General features: G+C 37.2%; 2 protein-coding genes across 5 annotated transcripts; one reads left to right on the plus strand and one right to left on the minus strand.

The window, feature by feature from the left end:
- The first annotated feature begins 13,258 nt into the window (after window positions 1–13,258).
- LOC113321754 lies at window positions 13,259–15,907 on the plus strand. The gene is made up of 4 exons (XM_026569670.1): window positions 13,259–13,351; window positions 14,287–14,532; window positions 14,626–14,962; window positions 15,599–15,907. The coding sequence occupies exons 2-3, from the start codon at window positions 14,301–14,303 to the stop codon at window positions 14,940–14,942; spliced, it is 549 nt and encodes a 182-aa protein (XP_026425455.1). The 5' UTR covers window positions 13,259–13,351; window positions 14,287–14,300; the 3' UTR covers window positions 14,943–14,962; window positions 15,599–15,907.
- Window positions 15,908–16,019: 112 nt separating this feature from the next.
- On the minus strand, window positions 16,020–22,211 carry LOC113321753 (protein DETOXIFICATION 42-like). 4 transcript variants are annotated; one of them, XM_026569669.1, is made up of 14 exons: window positions 21,990–22,211; window positions 19,985–20,042; window positions 19,698–19,819; window positions 19,368–19,580; window positions 19,086–19,264; window positions 18,799–18,934; window positions 18,338–18,434; window positions 18,106–18,212; window positions 17,779–17,942; window positions 17,222–17,293; window positions 17,020–17,136; window positions 16,827–16,922; window positions 16,602–16,723; window positions 16,020–16,380 (listed from the first exon to the last, which is right to left on the minus strand). In XM_026569669.1, exons 2-14 carry the CDS (start codon window positions 20,014–20,016, stop codon window positions 16,338–16,340), a joined length of 1,500 nt encoding a protein of 499 aa, XP_026425454.1. In that variant the 5' UTR covers window positions 20,017–20,042; window positions 21,990–22,211; the 3' UTR covers window positions 16,020–16,337. The 4 variants fall into 4 exon arrangements, with proteins under 4 accessions (XP_026425454.1, XP_026425450.1, XP_026425451.1 ...); XM_026569665.1 differs by having other exon boundaries at window positions 19,985–20,075; XM_026569666.1 differs by having other exon boundaries at window positions 18,106–18,206; window positions 19,985–20,075; window positions 21,990–22,208.
- Between the last annotated feature and the right edge of the window lie 2,979 nt (window positions 22,212–25,190).

The following is a 25,190-nucleotide window of genomic DNA, read 5'->3' on the forward strand; positions in this document are numbered from 1 at the left end:
AGTTTTTAGATTTTTTTTTTTAGGTTTTTATTTTATTTGTTCTTCTTTATGTTTTTGGGTTTTTGTCTTTTTCTTATAAAATTCGGAATTTGGAGTGAAAGAAAAATTTTCCAAAGCTTTTGGTGAATACCTAAAGACTTCGAGTGAAAGGCAAAGCAAAAGGAGCGAAAGAAGAAGATTTTTTTTTTTATAAAAAAAAAGAGAGACAATTTTATTTTTGTAGAATTTTATTTTTTAGACTTTCTTTTTCTTTTGCACTTTATATTTTTGGACTTTGGACTTTAAATTTTGGGACATTATTTTTAAACCCTACGGAAGGGTAGTTTAAATATAAACTGTTTGCAAAGAAGGAAGGTGATTACGATATCACCTCGTCCCCTCGGGTTCGTACATGACATAGGAGTCGTGGCCCAAGTCGACTACAAAGGTTCATCCCCCGTCTGGTACGGGAGGTAAGTTTGTCGAAACACTCGTGAATCCCCTGTCAGCGAGTTACTGTCTTCCTTCGTATGCATATATGTTGAGGACTTGAAAACGGCTGCTTTAATTTCTTTATAAAGGGAAAGGACTGGCCATACAAGATAAGGGTTCGGATTTCATCACCGTTCTCTTCTTGCCCGCCTTAGGAAAACGACACCAAACGCGAACCTAAGCCTAAAATTTTGACTAGAACGAGACCGATAGGGTAACGAGCTTAACAGGAAAGTCATTTGAAAAATATTGGTTACTCTTTTAAGCATACTTCGAAGTTCTTGACGGTTTCTGTAAGTTGAATGCGTGATTGCGACGCCTTGTAATACCGGTGAGGCCTTGGGTATCAAAGCTCCACCGAGCTTCCCTCGCCTCTATTCAACTTACTTTAACTCGGATTGATTCCAGAGGGGTTTGCTTAAATTGTAACAAATTCATGTTCGAAGGATTAGAAGCTGGTCTAGAAACAATCTAAGTGGAGCCATCATGCTTTTTGTTTGCTAGAAATCAGTAGGTTTGTTGTGGTGGAGTCATCCTTGTTTGTGTTTGCATAGAACATCCCTTCCTTTTTTAGGACTTCTCTTTTCAATTTTGTTTTTCTAGTGTATGCCCGAAGTTTTTAAACGGGCTTGCAAAAGAAACACTCTAGGTCGTTTGATTAGTGACAAACCTAGTAGTTCTTCTTGTGAAGGCGGGGAGCTCGAAGACTCTTCTTTTGAGAGCCCCGTTTTTGGAAACTTCAGTTTGAGAATCTGTCTCTTCGTGAGGAAAGTACCCCTAGTACTCCTAGTCCTTTGGTAGTTCCAGAAATGACAACTTTGAAAGCTTTGCTAAACCCAACTAGGACCTCTCGTCCGTCTTGTATCGAGTTAGCTGAAACCGAGGCAAATTATGAACTGAAACCTGGGACTTTACAGATGCTCCCAATGTTTTTAGGGAAGGAGAATGAGAACCCCTATTTTCATGTTAGGGAATTTGAGGAAGTTTGTAGTACTCTGAAAATTAAAAACCTAAGTGATGATGCGTTGAAACTTAGGTTATTCCCCTTTTCCTTAAAAGATAAAGCCAAATTTTGGATGTATAGTTTGGACTCTGAGTCAATTGAAACCTATGACCAACTTACTTCTGCCTTTATACATAAGTTTTTCCCAAGGCATAAAACATCGTCTATTAGGACACAAATATGTACTTTTGCTCAACAAGAGGGAGAATCTTTATATAGGTACTTAGAAAGGTTCAATGACTTGATATCTCAATGTCCTCATCATGGTTTGGAGAAGGTTAGGTTAGTTCAGATCCTCTACGAGGGTTTAGATTATTCAACAACAACCATGGTTGAGTCCTTATGCACAGGTGGGTTTGAGAATAAAACTGTTGATGAAGCGATGACATTTTTGAATGAAATCGCCGATAAGAGCCAACAATAGGAAAATAGTAGGGAACCCCAGAAAACAATTCTTCTAAGTAGAGGAAATGTTAATAGGGTAGAAGGATCTTATGAGTCAGATGCCAAAATAACAGCTATAACCAAAAGGTTAGAAGCCTTAGAATTAGGTCATTCTAGTGGTAGTAGTGAAAGAAATGAGCCTTTTTGGGAAGGCCATGTTGTTGAAGAGCAAGCCAATGCTCTTTATAACAACACTAGGTTTGATAACCGACAGAAGTTTGACCCATATTCATAAAACTATAACCCTGGATGGAGAAACCATCCAAACCTTTCTTGGTCCAAGGGCCAGAATCAAGGTCAGTCTAGTAATGCTCAGGTTCCCCCAGGTTTTGGCTATACTAAGAATCCTTCAGCTCCGGCACAGTTTCAGAACCCTTCAGATAAGAAGATTATGAGTTTAGAAGAGTCTCTTGCTTTGTTAACTCGTAACACTGTGCAGTTTCAGCAATCTGTTGCTCAAGGTTTAGAAGAAAATAAGAGAATAGGTCAGGCTAACTCTCAGGCTATTTCCGAGTTGAAAACCCAGGTTAGTCAAATAAATGAATCTTTAAGAGAAAGAGGTAAGTTTCCTAGTCAGACTCAACCCAACCCTAGAGGAATTAATGAAATAGGTGAAAGACCATCTGGTTATGTGAATGCTATTAAAACCCTTAGGAGTGGTAGAGTGATAGACAACAAGGTTTCCATGCCTGATAGTGAACATGCTGTAGTTCACCCTTCTGAACCAGAAACTGAGGAGACTGATAGAGTCTCTAAAGAGACCAATGAGGGTCATATTGAGCCCGACTTTGTCCCTAGAGCCCCATTCCCACAGCTGCTAGTTCCAACTAAGAGGGAGTCCAATTTTAATGATATATTGGAGGTTTTTAAGCAGGTAACTATCAACCTTCCACTACTAGATGCAATTAAGCAGATTCCCTCTTATGCCAAGTTTCTCAAGGATATGTGTACGCGAAAGCGAAAGCTTAATGTCCAGAAGAAAGCCTTTCTAGCTAGTCAGGTGAGTTCTATTATTCAGAATACCACTACTCCTAAGTATAAAGACCCAGGGTCCCCTACCATTTCTTGCACAATAGGTAAATACCGTGTTGAGAAAGCGTTGCTTGACTTAGGAGCTAGTGTGAACTTACTACCATATCATGTGTACCTTAAGCTAGGACTTGGTGAGATGAAACCTACCCAGATGACACTTCAGTTAGCTGATAGGTCCGTTAAAATTCCTCGTGGTGTGATCGAGGATGTTCTCATAGAGGTTGACAAGTTTATTTATCCAGTGGATTTTTATCCTAGATACCCAACCTGTCCCTGACCCAGAGAACCAGATACCGGTAATTTTAGGTCGCCCGTTTTTAGCTACATCCAATGCGATCATTAACTGTCGAAATGGTATTATGAAATTGTCTTTTGGTAATATGACTATTGAGCTGAACATTTTTAATATTAGTAAGCTACCCTCTGAACTAGATGACTCGAACATAGAAGAGGTGAACATGATAGGAACATTAGTCGAGGAGTCATTACCAAACACTTTGTTAGAAGATCCATTAGAGAAATGCCTAGCTCACTTTGGGATTGATTTTGATGATGATAATGTGATTAATGAGGTGAATGCTTTGTTAGATTCAACCCCTTTGTTAGATACTAGTAATGGATGGAAACCTAAGTCGAACCACTACCAGTTTCTAAGTCTACCCTAGTTCCTTCATTAGAAGAGCCTCCTAAGTTGGACCTAAAACCATTGCCAGATTCCCTGAAATATAGGTTTTTAGGCCCGTCTGAGACTTTACCTGTGATTATTTCTTCCGTCTTGGATAATGACCAGGAAAGTAGGCTAGTAACCGTCCTTCAAAACAACAAGGAAGCTTTAGGGTGGACCATAGCTGACATTAAGGGTACAAGTCCCACTGTTGGTATGCATCAGATCTATTTAGAGAGTGATACCAAACCTTCTAGGGAGATGCAACGTCGACTAAACCCTAATATGAAAGAGGTAGTTCGAAACGAGGTTCTTAAGTTGTTAGATGCAGGCATTATCTACCACATTTCAGACAGTAAGTGGGTCAGTCCCGTTCATGTTGTACCCAAGAAATCCGGTATTACTGTAGTCCAGAAGGATAACAATGATTTAATCCCGATCCGAGTGACCATGGGTTGGCGTGTTTGTATTGAATATAGGAAATTGAACAAGGTCACTAGGAAGGACCACTTTCCCCTTCCCTTCATCGACCAAATGGTAGAGAGATTAGCTGGACATAGTCACTACTGCTTTTTAGATGGCTACTCTGGATATAATCAGATCGTTATTTCCCCAGAAGACCAGGAGAAAACCACTTTTACCTGTCCCTTTGGTACCTTTGCGTATAGAAGCATGCCTTTCGGGCTTTGTAATGCCCCTGCGACTTTTCAGCGTTGCGTGATGAGCATATTTTCTGACATGGTAGAACGGTTCTTAGAGGTCTTTATGGATGATTTTTCAGTGTTTGGTTCATCTTTCGATGAGTGCTTGCATCATTTGTCACTAGTATTGACTAGGTGTAAGGAAAAGAATTTAGTGCTTAATTGGGAGAAATGTCACTTCATGGTTCGTTCAGGAATTGTTTTAGGGCATATCGTATCTTCTAAGGGTATAGAGGTAGATAAAGCCAAAGTTGACCTTATTAAGACTTTACAGGTCCCAAAAACCGTAAGAGATATTAGGTCATTCTTAGGGCATGCAGGTTTTTATCGTCGATTCATTAAGGATTTTAGCCTAATTTATAGACCTCTTTGTAATTTGCTTGCAAAAGATGTTAAGTTTGTCTTTGATGATGCTTGTTTAGAGGCTTTTGAGAAGCTTAAGAATTTACTCACTACCGCCCCATAGTCCAGGCACCCAACTAGAATCTACCCTTTGAGATCATGTGTGATGCTTCAGATTATGCTATTGGTGTTGTGATAGGTCAGCGAGAAAGAAAATTACTTCATGTGATTTACTATGCTAGCAAAACTCTGAATGATGCCCAGTTGAACTATACCACTACCAAGAAGGAACTGTTAGCCATTGTGTTTGCCTTAGAAAAGTTTAGACCCTATCTCTTAGGTTCTAAGATCATCATATATACTGATCATGCTGCTTTGAAATATCTTTTGTCTAAGAAGGATACAAAACCTAGATTGATTAGGTGGATCCTTTTGTTGCAAGAGTTTTCTCCAGACATTAGAGACAAAAAGGGTGCCGAAAATGTTGTAGCAGACCACTTGTCTAGGATAGTTGTTAGTTCCCCTGATGATTCCCTTCTTATAAGGGATAACTTTCTGATGAACAATTGTTCTTTGTTACCCAATTACCTTGGTATGCGAATATAATGAACTATCTTGTTACTGGTCGAATGCCCCAACATTGGGGTAAACAAGATCGTTCTAGGTTTTTAGCTGAGCTTAAGCACTTCTTTTGGGATGATCCTTATTTGTTTAAGTATTGTCCAGACCAGATTATTAGGAGATGTATACCCGAGAGTTACCAGTCCAGTATTATTTCCTTTTGTCATGATCATGCTTGTGGGGATCACTTTAGTGCTAAGAAAACTGCTGCTAAGATATTGCAGTGTGGATTCTATTGGCCTTCGTTGTTTAAAGAATCCCACGGTTACTGTGTGACTTGTGAACGTTGACAGAAATTAGGAACCATTTACCGTATGAACATGATGCCCTTGAACCCTATCTTAGTTGTGGAGGTATTTGACGTGTGGGGTATTGACTTTATGGGTCCGTTTCCTAATTCTTTTGGTAACTTATACATCCTTGTCGCTGTAGACTATGTCTTTTGAAAAATAATATTCTTACACGTTTTGGTACACCGCGAGCTATAATTAGTGATGGAGGGTCACACTTTTGTAATGGACCTTTTAGGCTTTTGATGAAAAAATATGGTATTACACATAAGGTAGATACCCTATATCATCCACAGACTAGTGGTCAGGTAGAAGTTTCCAATAGGGAGATAAAACGTATATTAGAGAAAACAGTTAATCCTAATCGGAAAGACAGGTCGTCTAGGCTTATTGATGCCTTACGGGCTTACCGTACTGCGTTTAAGACCCCCTTTGGAATGTCGCCTTATCGGCTTGTTTATGGCAAGGCATGTCACTTACTTGTTGAGTTAGAACATAAAGCTTATTGGGTTGTTAAGCAGCTAAATTTTTCACTCGACAAGGCAGGAGCCCATAGGAAACTCCAGCTCAATGAGTTGGAAGAGATTCGTAGAGATGCTTACGATAGTGCTAAGGAGTATAAAAACAAAATGAAACTTGTGCATGATAGAAATATCTTAAGAAATTCATTTTCTCCAGGTCAAAAAGTTCTTCTGTATGATACCCGCTTGCATCTTTTCCCTGGGAAGTTACGTTCTCGGTGGACGGGCCCTTTTATTGTTCGCACTGTCTTTACTCATGGAGCTGTTGAGATCGAGATATCAGATGGTAGTAGTTCTTCGAAGGTTAATGGTCAGAGATTGAAACCCTTTTTAGAGCCATTTCCTACAGGTGATGTTGAGGAGGTTCCTCTGGAGGACCCTGTTTACCCTTGATTGACCATCGAGGCGATTGTATATTGTATATTAGTTTTTGATTTCTCTCTTCACCCATGTACTATCTTTTCGACTTCTCTCTTTACTAATTCCTCATGTTACTTTATTGTTTGGTATTTCTCTTTCGTTAGAAACATCGAGGACAATGTTAGTTTTAAGTTTAGGGGTGAGGAAGAAACTTTTTGTTAGCTTTTAGTTGCAATAAATAAACTCCAGAGCCTAGAAATTTATGCTTATTAAGGTTGGCACTAACCAATCTAAGTGGATGGGAACATCTTGGTTGTAGGAGTTGAGGAACCAATCTGATTAGATGGAAACATATAAATAGTCTATTCATAAAAGCACATAGCTCAGGTATTAGAATTAAAAAAAAAACATGGTAGTTTCGCCATATCTCGTTGAATCCTAATCCTTCTGTTTTTATTTTTTAAAGTGATTTGGTGGGGCACACGATTCAAGTTGTTACCTTTGCTGGGGTGGAATAGAGTGATTGAGATACCATCAAAAAAAAAACACACAAAAAAAAAAATGAATGAGACCAGACCATTAGACCAACCGGAATAAATTCAAGAAAGTCGACCACTGGTGCCCTTGTATATGCCAGTTGTGTTGACCTAGAGTTAGGTTTATCGACCACTGGTCCCCTTGTATATGCCAGTTGTGTTGATATTAGTCAGACCGGTATCTCAGTCCATTAGGATAGGTTCACCTTGGCAGAGGCCTTCAGACGGATATGGGAAACACCGTTCACTTTTAACCATCTCTTTATCCATCTTCTTAATCTTTCCATGTGATTGATTGACTCCGATTATGATGTACAAAAACTATCTGAGTAGAGCTCTGTCACTTATATATGAATTTTATTATGTTGAGTGCAAACTCGTGTACAACAATTTGAATTTCGCATCAGGGTACTTTCTCCCGTAGTCAATGAGAGTATGCCAACCAAGGAGATTCTTTAGTGCTTTCCAAGGTTCTGCGTAGATAGCTAGGGTCTGGAGTAAAGGTTTTGTGGGTACACCTATGGTAAATCCTCCAGAGACAACACTCCGCCACTAGGGCCACCTAGTGGTTTAACGGCTTGCTGCACGTGCTAAGTGTAGTCATTTTTATTTTCTAGATTAGATTTGCTCGAGGACTAGCAAAAAATAAGTATGGGGGTATTTGATAGACGCATTTTTGTGTCTAATTTGTCCTCAATGTTCCGTATTGTTAGTACTCGATTTCGTACTTATTATGGTGTTTGTGTGTTTGTAGGTATTTTTTTGGAAATAAATATTGTTGGAAAATTTGGCTCAAAAAGTTGCTCGGAGTACCCCTGGAGGACATTTGCTATACGGACCCCCACTTTTGCTAAGGAGCACCCACGACTATGTGTAGCCCATTAGTCTATAGCACCCACTGGTTATTTGGCACCCAAGACGTTGGATAAGGGCTGACCTTTCTTCTTCCTTCAAACAGAAAAATGGCGGGAAAGTTTGGTTCTTCCCTGGCAGATTTTTAGAGGAGTTTTAGCGAGACTCAATGGCTGGATCTTCATAGGAAGAGCTGACAGACATTAACAGGCGTGGTATGGGATTTTGCTTGGATTAAGTTGGGATATATTTATCAGGTTAATTATGGACAGTGTGCATGAGAATATCTCACCATTTCCCGTGAAATTCTTTTCTGTGCGTGTGTCTTGAGAGTGTTCGAACCAAACAATAACATTCAGTAGCGTGTTTTAGTGTATATAACCAACAGCAGATACGGAGAATCACTTGCAGACGCGTGAACGAGTTTTAAAAGGAAAAAAAATAATCCCGTGATAGTAGAGTATTGAAGAGAGAATTATATGCAGTTATGATGCGAGACTTGGGTGCAGTGAGGCTATATAAGTCGTTGAGGGTCAGTAGAGAGGAGAAGAGAGTTTGGGAGAGGCGGAGAGCAACAACAGAAGAGAGAAAAAATCGCACCATAGAACCACCATTTCTGCTGCTGCTGAAGAACACGAAGAACAAAAGACCACCAGAGGCAGTCGTTCATGCTACAGTGACAACGACAGCCACACGAGGGTCGCAGAGATACAACAACATCAGTTCTTTTTTATCGTTCTTTGTAACAGTGTTTTGCAATAATTATAAACGTTGCAAACAAACGATTTTCATTATTTTCTCTCCATTTCATCTTTGTAAACAAATTTTGAGCATGAATCAATGTTTTGAGCAAGTTCACACAATGATGAGCTAAACCCATCCTCTGGGGCAACAGAGGAAGCTATTTCGCCAATGAAATGTGGTAGTCTCTATTTTATTTAATTTATGCAATTATTATATGATTATTTGCCTTGATAAATAGATAGATAAAATGGTTTTTGTTAACCAATTGTTATTTCAATTGATGGAGCATTCTATCCTAAGGTTTTGATGTCCCATACTTTCGATTTACAATTATTATTTCTAATAAATAAACTTTTGCAATATTAAGAATCAATTTGAATGAAGGATTTGCATAATTATAATTAAAGAATATAAATCACTTTGATATTGATAATTAGCGGAATCCATAGCCCCAGTCTTATCCATATTTTTCATATCACTTTTATTTAAGTTTCCTATAATTTTTATTTAAAATTAAGTCTAAAATATGCTTTCACAAGTGTTGAACAAATCTTATTACTACAACAACATTGAAATTACATCACCAAGTATGTTCTTCCCAAGACTTCCTCTGGTCTCCTTCATGTTCCCGGTCTTGGTTATTCATATCGGGATTGCCTCTTCCACTTCTCATACACCGGTTCTTTCACAAGCAATTACGTGGAAGATGCGGGCCAATCAAAGGCACTGGCATCAAGATTTTAATTTAAATCCTAAGCTTTTCTGTCTTCATTCTAAGTTCTTTCATGGAAGCATTGGGAATCTTAAAGCGTATTGGGGTGATGAGATATCATCTATTGCTTTGTTATGACATTCATAGATCTTTGCTTTAGCAATATGGAAAAAACAAACGCACAATAGAGCTCCTTTCGGCTTGCCGGAATAGACATGCATGGGAAAGGCTCTAAGCTAACTTATCATTTTTTTGATACTCGCAGTTCAACTATTGCTACTGCTAGTTGGTCCTGACCTGACTTGATACTAATAAACCGGATAATTCGTACTGCTGGCTTACTACCTTAGACTCTGACTTCGTGATAGGCCAGTGGTATAAGCCGCGTAAATCAACTGTCTAACAAGTCTTTTTCATATTTGTTAATCAATTTCTGGTTTACACGACTTCAGACAGATAAAGCAGCTACAAAAGCTATGCATGTCAATCGAGTAGGTGATTTTGGTTTAACTCCTAGTATTTCTTGTTGTTCTACTCTATTTCAAACAGTAGACTTTTCAACCATTTTTGTTCGTGCTAGTGCCCATAGAATCTCTTGGATTTTTTTGCAATGTGAAATTTAATGTCATCGCTCTAATTTGTATTTTACTTCTTACTGGTGCTGCTGGGAAATCTGCACAGATACGATTGGATACTTGGTCACCCCATGCTATGGAGGGTCCCACTCCAGTATCCACTTTGATTCATGCAGGTACTACGGTAATTGTTGGCATTTTTATGATAGAAAGGTGATTAGGAACTAGATCACACTGCGAATACTCAGCTTCCAAGTCGTCCGACCCGAGCTTGAGACTCTATCTTCCCGATCTATATGGGCCTGCATTAGTTAGCGCTACCAAATTCACATACGGAAGAAAGATACGAACCTGGTAAATGGAAATTAAAGAAATGTCTTTCAATTTCCTCAAAATGAGAAGCTTTTTCTACATCCCATGATCAACTAAAGTCGAGCAGTATTGACCACATAATGAAAGAAGATCTTAGTCCATGGAGTTAGAAGAAGGTAACGAACCAAGGATTGCCAGGCATTTGGCACTAAGTTGCCTCTTCCGTTTTTTATTACAGAATGAACTATAAGTAGGACCAAACCAAGAGTGAGCCACATAGACAAAGATAGATCCTTTGACCGATTATTTGAATCGGATTTAAAGTACGCACTCCTTAAATACTAAATAGGGTTCTTTTCCCTGGCGAGATTGGGGTATATCAAGATTAATTGGAGTATACCCAAATTTAAATGGTCCTAGTGCTCTTGCTAAGGGGTGGTCAAAATTGGTGATTTTACTTTAATACACTTTGACTAATTAACTTAAAATTAAAAACTAAAAAACTCTTAATCTTCCCTAATCTCTCTGCTCCTCCCCTTCATCTTCTTCCATTTCTTCCATCAACTGAAAATCTTCAACTTTGATTTTCCAAAAAAATGGTTGATTCTACCGGTGAAAAGAAAGTTGTAAGTGATGTCTAAACTCAAACCCATCTTTGTATTGTGTGATTTGATTGTTATATGATTGTTATATTAGGTTATAAATCGAAAAATATGACTTATGTGTCTTTAGTCGGCAAGGTCGTAACATGCATATCTTTCCGACTTTTCATAATATCCATGGCGACTGTAAATCTTTTCAACATCCGACAGGGTATTTTTGTAAGACCTTACCGACTAATACAAGATTCCACATTTTTCTCAACAACTGGTAGAGTATTTTTTTGAAGATCTTGCCGACTAGTACATGATTCCACATTTTTCTCAACAGACGGCAGGGTGTATTTTTCAACAGCCGACATGATATTTTTTTTGAAGACCTTGCCGACTAATACATGATTCCACATTTTTCTCAACAGTCGACATGGTTTTGTAGACCGTGCCGACTAATATTAGTCGTCTCCTGTGTGTCAAAAAAATAAAGTCGGCATTGTCTTCATTTAAATACCCTGCCGACCAAAGTTAGTCGGTGTTGTCTTCATTCATCTACCTTGCCGGACAAATATAGTCGGCATCTTCTTCATTCGTCGACCTTGCTGACTTTTCATAGTTTCAGAACATTTTTTTTCATCACTAACCTTGAGTTCAATCAAAAACAAAATTTCATAACTTAAATTTATAATTTCAGAAGTTTTAATCTACTCAATTAATTAACCTAATCAGAATTTTTAATGTTAACTAAATAAGGGTATATTAGCCATTTAGAAAATATATGGTCAAGGGATGGCTTGTTTTACTTTTAAATGACTTGAGTTTTGTCTCATTAGGTATACTCCAATTAATCTCGGTATATCCCAATTTGGCCACGTTCTTTTCACCCAGGAAGAGGCTATATTTATGGTTCTCTTTACGTATGGGTTTCGAATCCTATTAGCAGTTTTTTGGGGAAAGGACTTTGGGCCTTGAAAGAACGCCTATAATTTGAACGATTTTTTGGGGACTACTCAAAAATGGAGGGGGAGTACTAAGTGATAAGAATGTCTACTCTATACGTATAAGGGGTGTCCTAAAATGTAGAAATGACTAACCTATCCTTAACCTAATTAAAATTAAAACTAATCTAATAAATATACGTATACCTAATCCAAATCATTAACAAAACAAAATCAAAATTATAACAAATCCATTACTTTTAATTTTTCACAAATCCGTTACTACTAGAGGGTTCATTTTCTTCTCTTCTTTCCGCTTCATCGTCTCGATTCAAAGAAATTTCCACGAACCCATTACTTGTGATTCTTTTTTGGTTGAAAAAAATGAGTAGTAATCATCAAAATGAGTTGAAAATTGAAGTTACAGAGAGAAGTTCGGCTAGGAATTACAGTAAAACCTCCATATATTAATACTCTTGGGACCGTATTAAATTATTAATATACAAAGGTTACTAATATATGGAGGTTAATATATGCAAGATTTCATAAGTTGGGACTATGATTTTGTAGTAATATGTGGAGGTTATTACTATATTGAGTATTAATATATGAAGGTTTTACTGTATGTAAAACAGTTTGTCGAACTAGACGAACTCAGCTTTAATGAAGTTTTTTCTTTCAGAAAAAAGTTCGGTTACCTCGTAAAAAGAAATTCCCAGCCGAATTTTTAGTTCGGTTACGTCGCAGCTTTTTTTCATTTTTTTTCCCAACCGAACTTTTAATTCGGTTATGTCGCAATTTTTTCTCCCATCCGAACTTTTCTCTGAAAACATACATATTGAGTTCGGTTACGTCGATTTTTTTTCCCAGCCGAAATTTTAGTTCGGTTACGTCGCAATTTTTTTCTCCTAACCGAATTTTTCTCTGAAAGAAAAAACTCCATTAAAGATGAGTTCGTCTACTTGTGTTTTCAGAAACATTAGCCGAACTACACTTGCAGATGAGTTCGGCTACCTGCTCTTCAGATGTCGTAACCGAACTTTATTTCCATGGTCGAAATCAGTTTATAAATTTTTCATTTTTTCGAAAGTTTTGGCCAATTCAAGCAACATTAACTAAATTTGAAGAATACCAAAATACCCGAAACCCTCATTTCGAAATCAACCATCCTAAAAAAGAAAAAAAAAAGATTGGAGCCTAGCACGTTGCCAGGCTTCCGTCCAATGCTTGTTAACTTATTTCTGTTGACGATGATTAATAAAGTCTTTTTCTTAAATTGAAAAAAAAAAAACAAAAACCTCTTCTTCTTCTCAAAAAATATTCTTCTAAAACACCCTACTAATTAATTTAACATCACTAATTAATTTAACTTAATTATTTGACTAATCCTTACACTAACTAATCATTATCCTAACTAATTCAACTAAGAAGGGTAATTTTGGTATTAATATAAATACTTAGATAAGGGGTGATCCAAAATTACTCCAAATATCCACCCAACAAATGAAGAGCAGTGCCCCTCCATTTTTGAGTAGTGCCCAAAAAATCGTTTATATTTTTTTCTCTCCAACACTTCAGACTCCCAGAGGTAACTGGTAAGAGCCGCAGCAGCAGCACAAGAAGAAGGCGTCTACCAGAAGGTGAGAAGAAACTCGCTTATCTCTTCCTCAAATCAAAATCATAATTTCGATTATTCTCAATCTCTTTTGTTGTTTGCTAGGTTAAAAGGATGTTTTACATCTTCCTTATCTGTTTGCGAATGAAGCCCTTTGTGGTTTGTTTCATTGTTCTTGAGATGATGTTATTTAAGGCTGATTAGGGTTGATTTGTTAGATTATGTTTGTATTTGATGGGTTTTCAGATTTATGTTGAGATATAAACGGATTCATGATATACATTTGATGTTTTTGTGAACTATATTGAGTGTAAATGGTTCTATTTAGGTTGGATTTTGTCCATTAATGTTGCTTTCTGTTTTTGGGTTTATAAAAATCAAGAGTATGTAATTACAAATTAATGAAATTTCAGGTTTTTTAGCTATCATAACTTGTCATTTTTGATAAATGGTTGGACTTAATTTTATTAAATTGGTAGTCCTTGTTGTTCATTTCAAGTTGCTATGATATGTAAGATGTTGAGGAGACCTATGATATCGATATACAAGGTAGAACTCGTTAGTCTTTCATGCTTAATTGATGGTCAACTAGTTATACTTTAAGGAAACTGTAATTGTTGGGGCCGTCTCCATATTTTTGTTGTTCCTTCACTCTTTTTAGTGTTGATTTTGTAGAAGGATCTTTTTTTTTCTTGCCTGTTTGGACATGTGCAACTGTTTCAATGTTGAGACTGTAATTGTTGGGACTGAATTCATATTGTTGTTGCTGTTTCTACTCTTTTTTACAATCTCCGTAGTGAGATTGTAATTGTTTTTGTCAATGATGAAGTGAATATATTTTAGGGTTTTTTGTTGGTATTCAATGGTAAAGTCATATCTTTTTAGATTCATATCTATGTTACTTGGTGGTTTTGTTTTAATCCTAATTCTGGTGTCTTTTTTACGCTTTTGGGAATTAAGGGCAAAATCAATCAATGGTGATGGCTTTTCTAAAGAAAACAAGTAATCTTCTTCTTCATCATCACCAAATTGGTTCACTTGTTGCTGCTAGGAAAATTGAAATTCCATCTTCCATCCGTTTCCTCAATGATCGCAGCAACACTCGGTTGCCTAATTTCGTTGAAGAAAATGGTGTTATTGATAGAACATCATCTTCTCTTTCTGATTCCCTCTCTTATCTCCGTCGTGATTCCTCTCCTAATCTAGGTAGTAGTAAGCATATACTCACTTCATCAACTCACTTTCTGTTCTCAGTTTCTGATTCAATGATTTGTTGGGTTTCTGTCATTTGAACTGCAGATGTATTAGGTCAATCTTCTTCGCCATCCAGAGGTCCTAGGATGGATAATAATTTTCGATTTACAAACCCACCTAGAGGACGAACTGGTTTCACTGGATTAAAAAGATTTGATGCAACAGAAAGTGACGATGATAGAAATGTTAAGGTGACTACAGTTGTAGTAAGAGTCAAAGGGTTTACTAATTTCAGGAAAAAGAAAGAAGCTGTCTTGCGATTGAGAGAAGCATTAGGACCCAAATATCAAATTATAAACGTACAGGATGTCACCAACCTTCCACATAATGGATGCCGACTCCCCAAGAAACGTCGAAAGTAGAACAAGAGAATGACGTTCAGGTTAGTTAATGTAGAGTGGCTCATCTCTTGTAACACCCGCTATTTTGGTTGTTAATTGGTTCTGTTTCTTTTGATATACAAGGTTTTAGCTAACATTTCGATGATTTTATAGTTTGGATAATTACCTGTTTTCTCTTTTCTCTTGTCTTCCTTGATTATTGGCTCAAGTTTTATGAAACATGATTTATTAAGAACTAAACAAATTCTTCAGTGACTTTCGAAAACGACGAAAAGCCTTTTTTTGGAATGATTTGCTTCTCACTGTAATACTTTGTGTAACAACTTCTTTGCTGAAGTCTTGATCAGCAATTGTGTATGGTTTGACAGATTTCTTGATTGTGAGTTACCATTTTATCTGCTAGGCATTTATCTGCCTGCTAGTTGCTAGTTTCTTGCTCTCTGTATGTAAGCTAGGTGCCTGGTGAAATTTAGGTTTTGCCGAGGCTAGTTGCAGAGAATTCATTTCAGAACACGTTTCAAGACTACGGACTGTCAGAAACACAGTTGCTCGTCAAATCCGTGATAATATTCACTGGATACCTCCTCCCTTTGGTTGTTTCACTATAAATTCGTATTGTAGCTATCATGATAACACTAAAACTGGTGGTACAGGACTAATCCTTCATGATTTTGCAGGGTCGCATAAGGGGTCCAAATGTTTCTACCTAGCAATGGGCATGGAGTGCGGAGCAGGTTGAGTGTAAAGCTTTATGGGGGGCGATGCAATGGGCAAAAGAACTGGAGATGGAGAATGTACATTTTGAGCTTGACTCTAAGGTGATGGCTGATGCAGTAAACTGTGAAAGCTTCAATATAGAATGGAGAATTAATTCTTGAAATAAAAAGTATTCTTAGAGTCTTTACGTCTTGGCAGTGATGTGCCAAAAGAAAGGAATAAGGTTGCTGACATTTTATCCAAATTTGCTAGAGCTGAAAGGATGAGTGGAGTTTGGCGTAGTTCTCCTCCCAGCAATATAAATGTTCAATGCTGGTTATGGAAACTCGTTATCCTTCTTAATACAATTCTTTTTCCAGTTTCAAAAAAAAGACAACCACGTGAAACAGACCCTAACGATCATGCAACAGAAGTGTAGGAAAACGATAATAACCATTTACATTCACAACTGCACAACAAACTTCAGCTTCACGCACAGTCAAAAGCACTTAATTGATGTTACAAGAGCATTCATGAGATGGTCTTTGCTACGTTCTAGTATCCTACCACTGAACTAATTGCCAGAGTGTCACTCTTACGAAGTCATTGGGGAACAACACCACGAATAAAGCATGTACAACTCCCCGAGTTGAAGGAAAAATCGGCATGGAGCCAAAAACTACTCAGCACATACCGATGTCCCATAATATGCAAGCAAAATCAACTTCTGAGGAAGTTCCATGGTCCACTCCCTGTTGCAATTCTGAAAGTGAAAAATGCAGCAAAGAGAGGATACGAAATGTTAGCAAATGGAGACTAAACAGCAATCTCTGGAGCACTTTAAGTTCAGTTGTGGTTGCTCAATATGAGTTCGTTCTTCGAGCAGGATGGGGTTATGGACAAAATTTAACTAGATTTCATTCATCAACGAACCAACAAATACAAGTAAGAAAAATGAAGGCCATAAAATTGATAATGTGATACCTCCAAAAACCAGCAAACATTCGCAGACTCATATAAATGGTAAGAGCAATCCAGATTCCGACAAAACCATGGCTTGCAGAAAGAAGAAACAGGCACACTATACTAACAATGGCCACGAGAACCTGAAGAAGTCAATTTGCGTAAAGGATTAACATCAAATTCAAATAGAATAAAGCAACAATTATACTAATTGCAGAATTATTTTGCAATGCTAAGTAAACTTGCCATGGAGTAAGCAGAATATATGAAGTCAGATGCTCCAAAATTTACACCATCAAAAACAAAGGCTAGTGCATTGATTGGTTGAGTCGCTGCTACAAACTGACAGGGCAAAACGAATAAAGTTCAGCTAGAAATCATTTGAAAAATGGGATAGAAGAAAAGACGAATTCTTAGTTTAGTTGCACTTTGACCATACCGGTGTGGCTATACTTATGAGACGCAGAACGTTCCTGTCATTAGTGAATAAACGCGAACCGAAATGCAGACCCACTCCGAGAAAGACAGAAAGTATCAAACCCAGAACCAGACCCAACTGCAAAAAAATGTGATTCATAAACATATCAGAAAATCTCACATACAAGTATGTATCAGCTTAATTTGTTTCTATTCAATGGTACCTGCAGAACCCGGGATGCAGTGGATGTAGATTTCTCCAAATCTTTTTCAGCAAATGCAGTAGCAAGTATTGCCTGGAGGAGTTTAAAAACTTTAAATCCAACTATAAATGAACAAGAAAATCTACAATCCAAATTTAGTGAGGAAAACCGTTTATCTAACTGTAGGCATCTGCCCCTGTGCCAGATGATAAAGAAAACCTGACTTTGTGTTCCATAGAACAGTCAGAATTCCCCACATCGTAAAATCAGAATTGAGCTCATCTGAGTTGATTACTTTCAGGCATATGTCTATATAGTGGTCATAGCTAAACTTCGCTTGTGTTTATATGACAACCAGCAGCACGTATTGACAATGGTGAAACTTGATACATTAATCTATCTATAACTTGCTTTAACACAGCAAACAATATTAAAACGTTCATCTATAGTTAGACGGGAAGCTCGTAGACTTCACAATTTCAACTATTGATGGCAAGCAGAATTGATAAGAAGCCTCAAATTATCATATAGGCACGCTTCGTAACACTATTCATTGAAAAGGTACCCTTATAGATTACCTGTCCAGCAACCGCCAGCCCATCAGCAAGAAGAGATGATGCTAACCAAATCTGTAAGCAGATCTGGAAAGCAGCCATGGTTGTTGGTCCATGACGTGCAGCCATTGATGCTGCTAAAGTCACACAAAATGTTGCAGCTATTACCCTTGCTAGCAAAAGAACACCTGGATAACAAGAACCACGAACAGAAGCATGGGTATGTGTCAGAAGAAATTTGCAAAGCTCGAAGGATTATTCAACTAATTAAGATGATGCGCACATATGTTTGCTTACTGAAACAGAAGGCAGATTTTTAAGAAATCACTGATAAGCTTAAAGAACCCTTACCATTTTTAAGAAATCGACTAAATTGAAGTTCCCCGATATTTGGCGGTAGGAGATCAATTTTTTCCATTAGCTTCCATAACAGTATTGCTGCGAGTAGGTACCTGCAACTATCACATGTTATTGGTATATTTTATAGGTTTATGTGATAGTATAACAAGGGGGGGAATAAGAAAAAGAAAACTTTTTTTTTGCTCGGTAAGAAAAAGAAAACTAGAGAAGGTAATAAACTTACTGGGAAATAATATGTGCAATGGCAGCACCACTGACACCCAATTTTAAAGTGAAGATAAAAATCGGGTCTAAAATGATATTTGTTACATCTCCTGCCACTAAAATGAATTCAACAAAAATGAGTTAGCGCTATATGCAATATTAAAGACGAACCGAAAAGATGAAGCAAAGGAAACTCGCTTAAAGACATCTCATACAGCTATACCCAAACATTATTTCTTAAAGTCTTCATGTTTCCAAACCCAGATAACCAAGAGAAGGATATTTACATTTTGTTTGTGCTTATTTCATTACTGATGCATTAACTACGTCTTACACTTATACTCAGTCAAGAGTCATTGAATTGCACATAAAATGGCTCAGCAGTGGTTTCAGTACAAAGTATGAATGAATCTTATACTTGGGTGGACAAAAATCTTTATATCAACAGAAACATAACAAGTTTTGTGGATGATATCTTACCAGTAGCATATAAAGGTGTTGTTGTATCCTTGAATCCTCGGAAGATCCCTTGCATGGCTAAAGAGAGAAGTATTGCAGGAGCACCAAGAGACCTCAATATCAAGTATCGCTGCGCTGGGGCTAGCATAGGAGACCCCTATATTAACAATTAAACGTTATTATGCAACTTATGATGCACAACATTGTAAGACTGTAACAGTGACAAATAAAAAAGTATCATGTTCACTTATTTAAAGCATCAAGTTTCGGGAAATCAACATAAAAAGATCTGTTTGTTGCTCGCTTACATGTTTTATACCCATGATTCCCAGGAGAAGCTTTGCTCCAAAAATCAGGAAAACAGCCTGAACAAGTCCAAGTATCCCACCAATGACCAGTGCTGATGATGCTGATGGAACGTGTCTCTTCTCATTTTCAAGTTTTGGCGTCTTATAATTGTCGTATTTGTTCGCTGTGTTTCCTGCATCTGGTATGACATTCCAAATAGCAATAAGTATCCTATTACCATGCTTTAACGGTGTGAACCACGACATTTCCCTTTGAGAATTGAGAGAAGAGTATTGACATACCAGCTTTCGTAATCAGTTCTTTAACCTCACTGTTCTCCAAACAAGCCTTTTCCATGTTATCAGCTTCTAGTTTACCTTCAGTGTTCATTCTACTAACAGCATCTTCCTCCGCAACAAAAGAAGTTGTGATGCTGACAAGAGGGAATATAGCAATTCTTGATACCTGGTTAAATACAGCAATAGCAACTCCGACACCCGCGAGCTCAACTGGACCTACAGTTATCAAAACATGTACATCTAAGTTTCTCAAACCTAGAATGTTCAGAAAGATGCCAATACGCAGCTAATCGACGTCCGTCATTTACTTTTGAAATAACCAAAATAACAAACCTATATGGCCAATGAATGCCGTATCAATCAAAGAAGCAATGGGATCTGCCATTAGAGCCAATGCTGCAGGAATTGCTATTCGTAATATGTCCACCCCAAGCTCATCTTTCTTGAAAATAAGCCTGCCAGGACAATCATTGAAGCAATTGTCAGTTCCAAAATTTAGTAAGAAGAAGGATGCCCAGATATCCAATTCAATTGTACTAAAAAAGGGTCCCCTGGAAAGAGGACTCCACTGTACATTTTTTATATAAAAAAGAAGTCCATTCTTGCAGAGAAAAGTGCACCTTGCATCCTTGAAGAAAACACAAACCGGCATACTCCACTTCTTTTCATTCAGATTAGCTTCCTCGGCCATGCGGAGAACAGAGATTTCAGCTTTAAGAAAAAAATGAGAATTACTCACATGCAGAGATACAAACAAAGTATAACAATCAAGCTTCGTACATATAAACCGCAAAATTGCAAAAAAATTAAGTGCAGCAATAATTCAACCAAAGCAAGAAATGTCTGGAACATGAAAATTGAGTAAACCCCAAACAGGCATCAAAATTTCATGTCAAAAGCATAAATTGTGAAAATTCCAGTAGTTTTCTTACTAAGTTCTTGGCAGATTTGAGACTCTGTCAGAAGACAGAATCAATCAAGGAAAAGAAATCAGGAAAGTGAAGTGAAGAGATTAGAGAAGAAAACGATAGAAGGCTGTATTTATTTATGGACTCTAATTTGTTTATTAGTAGTAATAATAATAATATATACCTTAAATGGCAGGTTATTCTCTTTAGCAGTTTCTGTAAAGAAGAAAGTCCAAACGGCAGCAGGTGATGAAACACCATGAATAGATCAATTACGTGTAAGGAAATGAATTCGTAGAAGAAGACGAAAAACTTCCATTAATGTCAACAAAAAAAACCAATCCGTTTCAACGTCTGTTTTACTTTCGTTCTCTGTTACTACCAAGTTTGTCTCTTTAGGCTAGTGTTATGTACGATGATTTCAAGAAGAAGAATCATCCATGCGTATTCAATAAATGGACATCTAATCTGAGAATGAATGCATTAAACCCAACTTTTTCATTAGTTTGATTTGATTCCTTAATCAAAAAATGCAATTGCATTTTTAGGTATGAGTGGGGGACTAAGAGCGTCCACAGTGGTACGATCATAACCAAAGATCAAAGAGCAAAACGAACGATCAAATTTGAATTTAGTCTCGTGTGTGACGTTACGGGTGAAAGACTAAATTTGATCGAACGTACACTATATATTCGCCTGGTGTAGGGCGTGGGATATACATACGCCTGATTGGGGAGATTCTTAAAAAAAAGAAAAAAAAAAGAAAGAAGTGGGACGGAGGTATAAAGCCCGCCCCACAAAAAAAAATTTGAAAAACAAAGAATGGGGCGGGGTATAATCCCCGCCCCATACAAAATTAAAAATAAAATAAAAAATGGGGCGTAGACTTTACGTACGCCCCATGTGGAGCGTAGACTTTACGTACGACTGGTGTGGTGCGGGGACTTTACATACGCCTGGTGTGGGACGTAGATTATATAACCGCCTGGTGGTGGGGCGTGAACTATACGACCGCTCGACTATATCTGGGTTTGGTCTTGATCGCCGACCAAATTTGGTCTGGGTTTTACTCTTTGATCAAATTTTGATCGATGGTCCGTCCCACTACGCCAGTCCACTCGACTAGAAATTTGCTCTTAGTGGTCCACTGCAGTTGCTCAATTACGCCCCCCCATCTATATCAACATCATAAACTACCCGCTTTAAGGAGGAAGCAAGAAACGAATGTGCAGTGCTTAAATCATTTACTTCTCACGGACATTTTTGATTTTTTTCTTTGGCTAGCCAAGTGTACCGTTCGGAAAGGTTTTTCAAAAAGAAATCAGCATTTTTTTCGGTTCCTGGTGTTCTTCTTTTCTACCAACTATATATACTGATCATTTCATGACTTAAGGTCTGTGATATTCAGAGCTACGTTAATAAAGCCCCACAAACAAACACAATTTGGTGGAGCAATTCTAGTGAATTATCAAACGGGGTAGGTGGATAGAACTATAATTGAAAATTGGATCACTAATCATGACCCTCTTTAACTTCTAGCTAGTTCAATCCGTTTTTGTATTAGGATTTAAGCTAGTTCAATCAATTTCTCTCTTTAAAATATTTCAAGAGTTGGTAGCAATAGAAAATCTGGCATATTGTAAAAATCCTACTAAGGATAATAATCAAATTAACTGATGAATAACATGAAAGTGATTAAGCATGCATGCATGCATACCTTAATTTTTAGCGGTAGATGGTATTTCCTCCTCTCAGCTTGCTGATTTTTTCCTGCGATAAAACTACTCGGTGACAGACGACGATGGTTAGAGGAAACCAAATGATTTGTGTTCTCTTCTACTAGGTAATCTTGGCACACGCCTATATATATAGTTAATTATTATGATGATCAAATCAAAATGTAAGTGCTATTCTCCGAGTGTTTTCTGTCTCGTGGCCACCAATAAAGTAGAAAACTCGGCCATAAGAAGTAAGAAAAAAGGTACAAGTATAAGTATAAGTTTCTTTAAGAACAAAGTCATTAATTTGGTAATTCCATTCCACTACATGTCTTAAACTTAATTGTTTTGTTCCGTAAGAAGGTTCTAATTGTAAACTAAACTAAACACGATCATGCATTTGCAAATAAATAGTGAGACACGTTGGATTCCAATGTCCCATTGCAACTCCGAATTCTTTTTAGCAGTGGGCCAATTTCACCTGGGGAGGATAACCAGACGAGAAGTTACGATCTGAGCAACGTAGTTATATGTGGATTTATTAGAAGAACGAGGATTAATTGGGGTATACCGGAAATAATTGGAAAATATTTTACTATTCACGTTAGCATGGTTTTTAAATGTAGAAATTGACGTTTAGTCCTAAAGTTTGTGGGCTTTGGACGCTTTAGTCCATCCATCTGAAGCCCAGTACAATCTAGTCCAAAAAAGCCCCGCCTGGTACAGTTTAGTCTAAACATGGACGAGTTAGTCCAAATTCACGAACGAGTCCCGATTTTGCGAGTTTTCCATATACCATAATTACCCTTGAACGATTCCTGATATATAAAGCGTGATTTTGGAATCGAAATTTTTGGATCTGAAATTTGAATTCAAAACAGGATGCAGCTCAGAGATTAGTTTTGGGAGGCGATTTAACAGTTTCAAAGAGGATTTGATCGTTTCTTCATCATATTTCAACTCAGGTTACATTCGAAAGTGTTTTAGAGTCGAAAGTTCTTAATCTCAAATTTGAATTCATGACGATTGAGAGATAGATCGTTCCAGGTTTGAATTCGGAGGTGATTTAACAGATTCATAGAGGTTAGATTGGATTTGATTGTTAGTGGAGCAGAATTCAACCTCAAGTTAGTTTTCTTTTGGTTGTATTTCATCTGTTACATCTAATTTTCAGGTTTTATTTCTGATTTTTAGTTTTTTTTTTATTTTTTGAGTTGATGATATCAATTCATATGATCTTGAGTTGATATTTTGTTATATACTAGCTTTTGATTCTCGTGATGATGATGATTTACTGTTAATACTAGATCAATTCAATTTTTGTTTACTGTTGTTTGATGATGTTTTTTTAGTTTTATGATGAATGATATGAAATCGAACTGATACTAGATTCTAGGCTTCTGATTTATTCAATTATACGTTCCAGTAAGATTCTGGAGCTTAATTGATGGAGTATTTTATCTAGGTTTAGTGTTACTTGATGTTTTTGGCTTCGATTAAATATGTACTTCCATGTACACCGTTTACTTTTAGGTTATATGAAATTGTTGTTTGAAGCTTCAAATGTTTATTATCATTTCTTTTGTAATATGTAGGGGTATCAAAAGGTCTGAGAAGTTTATTAATGTTGTTTTGAAACATGGTGAGCATTCTGCTATTTTTCATGTTAATACTAAAACAACCGTAGAAGAATTGAAGCATTTTGCATGCAAGCACTGGAGGTCTTTTTCTCCTGGGAGTATATGTTTCAGCTATATGGATAATGCTCAAATAGTTTTTATGCAAGGTGATATACAACTACAAAGCTTAATTGGTTTCATGATTCTTATTGGTAATGAAGATGTCTATTTGAATGTGGATATGATTCAGAATCATACTTCTCGTTCTAAGTATGATCGTAGCAGTAGTTCTAGTTCTAAGTCTGGTTGTAGCAGTAGTTCTGGTTCTTGTTCTAAGTCTGCTTGTGTAACTGAAAGTCCTGAGATGGTAAGGGTGTTAGATCATGATGCAGACAAGGGGAAGCCTCTTATTATTGATGAATGGATTTATGTATTTGACAAGATTGGTAGAGAATTTATGGGTGCTGTTAAAGCTGTTAGGATTGCTGTCGATAAGTACAAGATAGATATTGGTCACAAGATTGTTATTCTTAAAAATGACACGACTCGTTTTACTGCAAAATGCAAAGAAGATGGTTGTGGTTGGAGGATTCACTTTGGGTCTGTGAATGGTGATACTTATCGGTTCGTGCTGAAAGATTGTAAATCTCACAGGTTAGTGGTTTTCATACTAGTCCACATTACTTATCTTTAGGCTTTTTGTGTGTATGTCCATAGTGGTGGACATAGTTGTGCACCTTATATATGTAGATTTGTTTTAGGTGTACATTGTGGTGCACAGTACTTGTTGTACTCTTAAATTACATATTCTTGCTTGGTTTGTGTGTATGTCCAGAGTGTTGGTTTTGAGATCTTATTAGGTGTACATTGTGGTTCACATTACTTATTCCAGTTTTTTTCTTTTTTTCTTTTTTGTAGTTGTGGTGTTGGTTTGAGGTTGAAGAGTCCTGCGGTGACAACCAATTTAGTCAAGCATTTGATTGCTGACAATATACAGGGTGATCCTAGCTTAAAACCCAGACAGATCATGTCACTTTTTAAGAAAACTTATGGGTCCAATATTAAGTATCACCATGCCCATAGAGGGAAAGAAGCTGTATTTGAAGAACAGTATGGCGATGACGAGAAGTCTTAGAGCGATTTAACTTAATATGTCAAAGCAATTGAAGAAACTAATCCCGATAGCTATGTGAAGTTTGAAGTTGAGGATGAAACCAGTAGATTTAAGAGGATATTCATTTGTTTCGGTGCTTGCAAGCATAACTATAGGTATCTCAGGCCCATGATTTACTTGGACGCTACTTTCCTTACTGGTAGATACAGGGTACTTTGATGGCTGCGACATGTATCAATGGAAACAATGCTTTTTACCCATTTGCTTTTGCTATTGTTTCTACTAAAAATAAAGATAATTGGTTTTGGTTTCTGGAGAATCTTCAACAAGTTGTCGATGGTCGTCAGATTGTTTTCCTTAGTGATCGTGGATAATGACTTTTGCAGGGCATTCCAAAATATTTTCCTAATTCACATCACAACTATTGCTTTTACCACATCAAATGCAATCTCCCCATTGGATCAGGT

This window comes from Papaver somniferum, chromosome 11, assembly GCF_003573695.1.
Source record: "Papaver somniferum cultivar HN1 chromosome 11, ASM357369v1, whole genome shotgun sequence".
Taxonomy (NCBI): Eukaryota; Viridiplantae; Streptophyta; class Magnoliopsida; order Ranunculales; family Papaveraceae; genus Papaver; species Papaver somniferum.

What these genes read in the sequence shown, in the direction of transcription:
- LOC113321754 (XM_026569670.1), top strand. Translation starts at nt 14,301, where the DNA reads ATGGTGATGGCTTTTCTAAAGAAAACAAGTAATCTTCTTCTTCATCAT. An exon ending in TGATTCCTCTCCTAATCTAG is followed by an intron (nt 14,533 to 14,625) that starts GTAGTAGTAAGC and finishes TTTGAACTGCAG; the next exon opens with ATGTATTAGGTCAATCTTCT.
- LOC113321753 (XM_026569665.1), bottom strand. Translation starts at nt 20,055, where the DNA reads ATGGCCGAGGAAGCTAATCTGAATGAAAAGAAGTGGAGTATGCCGGTT. An exon ending in GTTTTCTTCAAGGATGCAAG is followed by an intron (nt 19,820 to 19,984) that starts GTGCACTTTTCT and finishes TTGTCCTGGCAG; the next exon opens with GCTTATTTTCAAGAAAGATG. An exon ending in CTGCATCCCGGGTTCTGCAG is followed by an intron (nt 17,137 to 17,221) that starts GTACCATTGAAT and finishes ATTTTTTTGCAG; the next exon opens with TTGGGTCTGGTTCTGGGTTT.